Source organism: Chrysemys picta, chromosome 11 (assembly GCF_011386835.1).
Source record: "Chrysemys picta bellii isolate R12L10 chromosome 11, ASM1138683v2, whole genome shotgun sequence".
Classification (NCBI taxonomy): Eukaryota; Metazoa; Chordata; order Testudines; family Emydidae; genus Chrysemys; species Chrysemys picta.
Window position 1 is genome coordinate 1,831,213 of NC_088801.1, and position 7,362 is coordinate 1,838,574.

General features: G+C 66.8%; 1 protein-coding gene across 1 annotated transcript; it reads left to right on the forward strand.

Annotated features, from left to right (window-relative positions):
- The first annotated feature begins 1,971 nt into the window (after positions 1-1,971).
- Positions 1,972-7,295, forward strand: LOC135974105 (ATP-binding cassette sub-family B member 6-like). The gene is made up of 2 exons (XM_065560451.1): positions 1,972-2,101; positions 5,868-7,295. Exon 2 carries the CDS (start codon positions 5,884-5,886, stop codon positions 6,490-6,492), a length of 609 nt encoding a protein of 202 aa, XP_065416523.1. The 5' UTR covers positions 1,972-2,101; positions 5,868-5,883; the 3' UTR covers positions 6,493-7,295.
- Positions 7,296-7,362: the final 67 nt, after the last annotated feature.

Below are 7,362 nucleotides of genomic sequence, written 5' to 3' on the forward strand. Positions count from 1 at the left end.
TGGGCTGGAGATCCTGGCTCAGCCCGGTGGGCTGTGAGGCTCAGTTCACTAGGGCTACATCTACACTACCTGCCTGAATCGGCGGTAGAAATCGATCTCTCGGGGCTCGAATTATCGCGTCTCGTCGGGACGCGACATTCGATCCCTGAATCGGCGCTTGTACTCCACCATGGCAGGTAGGAGTAAATGCCGTCGACGGGGAGCCATGGAGGTCCATTTGCCACTGTCCTCACAGTGGGGTAAGTCGGCTCCGATACGTCGAATTCAGCTACGCGAATTTGCTTATCTTAAATCGACACCCCACCCCCCCCCCCCGTAGTGAGGACGTAGCCTAGTAGTTAGGTGGTGCTGTGAGCCTTGCTCTGACAGCGCTAGGGCAGGGCCCGGGGTCTGCTGTGTGTTGCCCCCCATGCCTGGGCCTGGCTCTGGCTCTCCTGGTGGGGTGGGGGCTGCCTCAGCCTCGCTCAGGGATTTGGGAGCAGTCTGGGCAAAGATCTGTGGGCTGAAGGCCCTGCCTGCAGCTCAAACACCCACAGAGCACCAGGAGCGGGGCCAGCTGAGCGCACGGCTCGCGAGCAGCCCCAAAGCTCAGACACTGAGGAAGGAGAGGCCGCTGCGCTGGGCCCAAGCCTGGCTGAACAAACACCCTCGCACGGGGTCCCACCGCCCTGGAAACGGGCTCAGGGACGAGGCAGTTCCTGGGCAGGGCTCCGGGAGAACGTCCTGCCCACAGGCCCACGAGAGCGGCTCCGGGAGCCCCAGCCAGCGCGGTGCCATGGGGCCTTGGCTGCAGGAGCCTGACAAGCCGGGACCTGGCGTCGCTGGAGTCCACCCCAAGCACAGCTGGGACCTGCACTGGGGAGCTCTGTCCATGCATTAATGTGCACAACCCCAACCCGGCGCCTGCCCCCTGTAGCTGCCGGAGCCACCACGCCTGTGGCCTAAGCCAGAGCAGGAGCCTCGTCCCTATTGGGTTCGCAGCGTGCATGGTGTCCCGGAGCCACAGGATCAGGGCCACGGCCCCAGCGTGGGGACAGTCTCTGGGAGGCCCCGTCAGGGGCCAGACCCCCGAGGGGTCTCACACCTCCTCCAGGGGAAGCCACGCGGCTTCATCGCCTCCTGGGTCTGGACCCCTGGGCCTGCAGCCCCCCTGCTGCCCCCAGGCAGCGAGTCCCCCTGAGACAGACCCCGACGGAGACTTGTACCACTTGGGGGGCAGAGCCCCCTCTGCCAGCATCTGCAGGGACACGCAGACAGCGCGGGCCGACAGGTGGGTTATTAGTCACCTGGGCCAGCCCAGGGATCCTGGAGACATGAAAGTTACAGCCTCTGGTCCATTCGGGTTAGCCCAGAGCCCAGCCAGCGGTGTGTCCCCCTGTTCAAGTTCCCAGGCCAGTTCCCCTGGCCCCTCCTCGGCCTCCTGTTGAGGGTGGCCATCCACGGTCATTAGCTGCTAGGTATCAAATGCCTGGATTTGCCACCGTCTGCATGGACTCTCCATTGACAGGGGGAGTGTGCAGGCATGGGGGATCAGGTCCGGGGTGTCTGGGCAGAGGGTGCAGGGGGACTCGGGGATCCCGGGAAGGGGGCACGTGGGGGATCAGGTCCCGGGGTGTCTGGGCAGAGGGTGCAGGGAGGCTCGGGGATCCCAGGGATGGGGCACGTGGGGGATCAGGTCCCAGGGTGTCTGGGAAGAGGGTGCAGGGGGGCTCGGGGATGGGGCACAGGGGGATCAGGTCCCGGGGTGTCTGGACAGAGGGTGCAGGGGGACTCGGGGATCCCGGGAACGGGGCACGGGGGGATCAGGTCCCAGGGTGTCCGGGCAGAGGGTGCAGGGGGACTCGGGGGGACCCCAGGAACGGGGCAGGGGGGGATCAGGTCCCGGGGTGTCTGGGCAGAGGGTGCAGGGGGACTCGGGGGGACCCCGGGAACGGGGCACGTAGGGGATCAGGTCCCGGGGTGTCTGGGCAGAGGGTGCAGGGGACCCCGGGGGGGTCCATACGCCAGGCCGTATCCGTCCGGGCACTAGGACCCGGCGGGAGCCAGCAGGGCCGCAGCTTGTACGCAGCTGGGAGTCGGAGCCGGAGTCGGAGTGGGGCAGGTGAGAGGGGCCGGGCAGAGCCCCGTGTGGGGCCGGAGGCGGGGGGTTGGGGAGGCGAGGGGGCTGGTTCCTCCATGTAGGGCTGCTGGCGGGGGGGCTGAGTAGGACGGGGGAGGCGAGGGGGCCAGTCCCCCCATGTGGGGTTGAGGAGCCTGGGGGAGGCGAGGGGGCTGGTTCCCCCATGTGGGGCTGGGGGGGGGGGGTTGAGGAGCCTGGGGGAGGCGAGGGGGCTGGTTCCCCCATGTGGGGCTGGGGGGGGGCTGAGGAGGCCGGGGGAGGCGAGGGGGCCGATCCCCCCCATGTGGGGCTAGTGGGGGGGTTGAGGAGGCCGGGGGAGGGGGGGGGGCGATCCCCCCCATGTGGGTCTGGTGGGGGGGGTTGAGGAGGCCGGGGGAGGCGAGGGGGCCGATCCCCCCCATGTGGGGCTGATGGGGGGGGTTGAGGAGGCCGGGGGAGGCGAGGGGGCTGGTCCCCCCCATTTGGGGCTGGTTGGGGAGGCCGGGAGAGGCGAGGGGGCTGGTCCCCCCATGTGGGGCTGGTGGGGGGAGGCCGGGGGAGGCGAGGGGGCTGGTCCCCCCATGTGAGGCTGGGGGGGGGGCTGAGGAGGCCGGGAGAGGCGAGGGGGCTGGTTCCCCCATGTGGGGCTGGGGGGGGGGGCTGAGGAGGCCGGGGGAGGCGAGGGGGCTGGTTCCCCCATGTGGGGCTGGGGAGGGGGCTGAGGAGGCCGGGGGAGGCGAGGGGGCCGATCCCCCCCATGTGGGGCTGGGGAGGGGGCTGAGGAGGCCGGGGGAGGCGAGGGGGCCGATCCCCCCCATGTGGGGCTGGTGGGGGGGGTTGAGGAGGCCGGGGGAGGCGAGGGGGCCGATCCCCCCCATGTGGGGCTGGTGGGGGGGTTGAGGAGGCCGGGGGAGGCGAGGGGGCCGATCCCCCCCATGTGGGTCTGGTGGGGGGGGTTGAGGAGGCCGGGGGAGGCGAGGGGGCCGATCCCCCCCATGTGGGGCTGGTGGGGGGGGTTGAGGAGGCCGGGGGAGGCGAGGGGGCCGATCCCCCCCATGTGGGTCTGGTGGGGGGGGGGTTGAGGAGGCCGGGGGAGGCGAGGGGGCCGATCCCCCCCATGTGGGGCTGATGGGGGGGGTTGAGGAGGCCGGGGGAGGCGAGGGGGCTGGTCCCCCCCATTTGGGGCTGGTTGGGGAGGCCGGGAGAGGCGAGGGGGCTGGTCCCCCCATGTGGGGCTGGTGGGGGAGGCCGGGGGAGGCGAGGGGGCTGGTCCCCCCATGTGGGGCTGGGGGGGGGGCTGAGGAGGCCGGGAGAGGCGAGGGGGCTGGTTCCCCCATGTGGGGCTGGGGGGGGGGGGCTGAGGAGGCCGGGGGAGGCGAGGGGGCTGGTTCCCCCATGTGGGGCTGGGGAGGGGGCTGAGGAGGCCGGGGGAGGCGAGGGGGCCGATCCCCCCCATGTGGGGCTGGGGAGGGGGCTGAGGAGGCCGGGGGAGGCGAGGGGGCCGATCCCCCACATGTGGGGCTGGTGGGGGGGGTTGAGGAGGCCGGGGGAGGCGAGGGGGCCGATCCCCCCCATGTGGGGCTGGTGGGGGGGGTTGAGGAGGCCGGGGGAGGCGAGGGGGCGATCCCCCCCATGTGGGGCTGGTGGGGGGGGTTGAGGAGGCCGGGGGAGGCGAGGGGGCCGATCCCCCCATGTGGGTCTGGTGGGGGGGGGGTTGAGGAGGCCGGGGGAGGCGAGGGGGCCGATCCCCCCCATGTGGGGCTGATGGGGGGGGTTGAGGAGGCCGGGGGAGGCGAGGGGGCTGGTCCCCCCCATTTGGGGCTGGTTGGGAGGCCGGGAGAGGCGAGGGGGCTGGTCCCCCCATGTGGGGCTGGTGGGGGAGGCCGGGGGAGGCGAGGGGGCTGGTCCCCCCATGTGGGGCTGGGGGGGGGGGCTGAGGAGGCCGGGAGAGGCGAGGGGGCTGGTCCCCCCATGTGGGGCTGGTGGGGGGGGTTGAGGAGGCCGAGGGAGGTGAGGGGGCCGGTCCCCCCATGTGGGGCTGGGGGGGGGGCTGAGGAGAACGGGGGAGTGCTACCTGCCAGCAGCTGCATCCTGCACCGCTGCCGGCTTGGTTTGATTTGTCTGGACTAGGGCTGTCAAACGATTACAAAACGAATCGTGAGTAGTCGCAGCTTCAATCGAATTATTATCAATATTTGTGGATGTTTGTCTCTATTTTCCGGTAGTTTGGTTTCCAGGACAGCGAAGGATGCCAAGGGCACGGGGCTCACTTCATGTCGTTGGGTTTCATTACAAAGAGTTGCACTGTAAAAAAAGTTGAACAGAGGAGAGTGGGATCTGCAGGTTGAAGCACGAAGGGGGCGTGCGAATGTTTAGCGCGTCTGGCACGTAACTGTCTCGCAATGCCGGCGACAGCGGTGCCATGCGAACGAACGCCTGGGCTCACGTTCAGGGGACGTTGTAACCAGAGTGGTTTTTCTGAGCGATTAGCTGAACACGAAGTTGGACTGAGTGGACTTGCAGGCTCTGAGGTTTTATGTGGTTTGGGTTTTGAGAGCGGTTATGAAACCGAGATAATTTGCAAGTTGCACTTTCAGGACAAAGGGATCGCAGGACGGGACTTGTAGGAGGGGAACTGAAAAATACTGTTTCTTTTGTTTATCTTTCTTACAGTGCAAATATTTGTCATCAAAAGTAATAATACAAAGTGAGCCCTGTGTGCTGTGGGTTCTGCCTTCTCATTGCAGTCAATACACTTGAAAATGTAGAAAACCCACAAACATTTATAGTCCGTTTCGACGGGTACCCTATTGTTTCACACTGCGAGGAATCGCGTTAATTTGTTTTGAGTTAATTGCTTGAGTGACCTGCCCTCGTTCCAAGGCCTCCCCGGAGCCATTGCTCCGGGGAGCTGGGCAGAGAATGATGGGATACGTACCCAGAGGGCAGTGCGGCTGCACTGGGGGAGCACAGGCCCCTGCCCCCACCCAGCGTGGCTAGCGCGGGCATGCTGTCCGGCTGGGGCCACTGGATGAATGGCCACTACTCAGCCTTGGCCTCCGAGAAGTGCAAGGCCCGGCCTCTGGAGCCGGAGATATACAGCTCATCCCTGTGATTACCAGCCCCCCTCCCTGCCTGCGTCCCAGCAGGGTTTGAGCTGGTGCAGGGCCAGACCAAGCCAGTGCTGGGAACCGCCGCTTTCAGACAGGCCCAGGCCATAATCTCTGCAGGAAACCAGGGGAGTGTGTGTGTGTGTGTGGGGGGGGGGGGGACGACACACGGGACTGTGTCCCTCCACGCGCATGCCAGGGCACTGCCTAGGGGATTTGAACATGTAGTGCAAGGGTCTGTGCACACGCGTGGTCTTGTGGCCCTGTATTTGCACATGTCTGTGTGTACATTTGCACGCCCGTCCGACAAGATGGCTGAGTAGTTGCAGCGCTGGATTGCTAATCCGTTGTGCTGTGCACGCCTTGCCTTTGCATCCCACTCTTGACGGAGCCTGTCTTCCTGGGGGGCTGAGTTGCTGGGGTGATGAGCGTCGTAGGAGAACCTACGTAGAATAGAATATCATTGTGTGTGCCTGAGCGGGTATTGGGTGCTCACACTCGTGTGTCTGCACAGCTGGGTCAGTGTGTATTTGCACACCTCAGTGCATGGGTGCTCACGTGTGTGTGCCCAGCCGTGCCAGCATGCGTTGGTGCATAGCAGCCCGTGTCGGTGCCAGACCCCGCTGAGCGGTTGTGTTTGTGCCGTTGTGTCTCCGCAGCCTCTCGCCCAGCAGGATGGTGGTGCTGGGGAGTTACTGCCCGGGGAATGGCACCATCTCCCAGCCATGGACGCAGCAGGGGTTCTCCCCCTGCTTTTACTTCACGCTGGTGCCCACGGTGCTGCTGAGCGTCTGCCTTCTGCTGGGCGCCCTGCAGTACGCCTGCTACGCCCGCTTCGGCCGCGCCATGGAGCCCAAGCACATCCCCCGCTCGCGCCTCTACCACGGGCAGGTGCTGCTCTCGCTGCTGCTGGCGGTGCAGCCCCTCGGCGCCCTCCTGTGGCAGGCGCTGGACGCGGGCCCGCTGTACGGCTACGCGCTGCTGTACGGCTGCCTCTCGGCCGTGGGCTGGGGCTGCGCCCTCGGCCTCCTGCAGCTGGAGCACACCCGGGTGCTGGCGCAGGACAGGACCAGAGGCCACGGCACCGTCCTGCTGCTCTTCTGGGCGCTGGCCTTTGCCGCCGAGAACCTGGCCCTGGTGTCCTGGAGGAGCCCCCTCTGGTGGTGGTCGCTGGGAGACGCCCCTCAGAAGGTAGGTCGGGGGGCGAGGCATGGAGGGTTGGAGGAGCCCAGAGTGGGGGGCTTGGGGCTGTTGCTGGGTGCACCCCAGTCCCTCTTTGGGTAGAGCCAGGAAGCCTCCCCCCCCAGCCTTAGCAGGGTCCAGCCGCCGGAGCGGGTTTGGGCCACCACGCCCTGGGTTAGCCCATCGATTGCATCCCCCGCGCCCAGGGCAGAGCAGAGCCCTGCTGCCCAGGGTCTGGAGCCCCACCTGGCCCCATAGATGTCACTGGTGCTGGCTGGTCCAGCCCCTAACACCAGGGCCGGTGCCGAGCCCGAAGGATCCCCCATCTGCCAGGCTGGCTGCCTCTGAACCCCCTTCCCCAGGCAGCCCTACAGTGAGAGCTTGGGGGCTGGTCCCAGATGTTCCTCCCCCATTACCAGGGCTGTTCACCAGGCAGCTGTATGTGGTGGCACTGTGCCGGTTGTGCCAGTCACTGCCAGTGTCCAGTGCCCGGCTTGATTGGAATGCCCCGAACCGCCAGGGCCCCGGCCCTTCTCGTGGGGACAGTCCCAGCAGAGCCACCTCCCGGCTGGGGAGTTTGTCCTGCTCTCCGGTCCATATTGTTAATTTAATTTTAATAATGGAGATATCCTATCTCCTAGAACTGGAAGGGACCCTGAAAGGTCATTGAGTCCAGCCCCCTGCCTTCACTAGCAGGACCAAGTACAGATCCCTAAGTGGCCCCCTCAAGGATTGAACTTACAACCCTGGGGTTAGCAGGCCAATGCTCAAACCACTGAGCTATCCCTCCCCCCCCTGGAATCCGCCCCAGCACTGCCTCCCCCTCCGGGGCGTTTACCCTGCGGACGGTACCCTGGGGAGAGGCAGCCCCTGTTTCTCTCTTTCCCCCCCCCCCCTTTGCCGGATTCCTGCTGAGTCACAGTGGGGTGGGGCCAGCAGTGGGGCGGGTGGGGAGGGGGGCGGGCTCTCGCT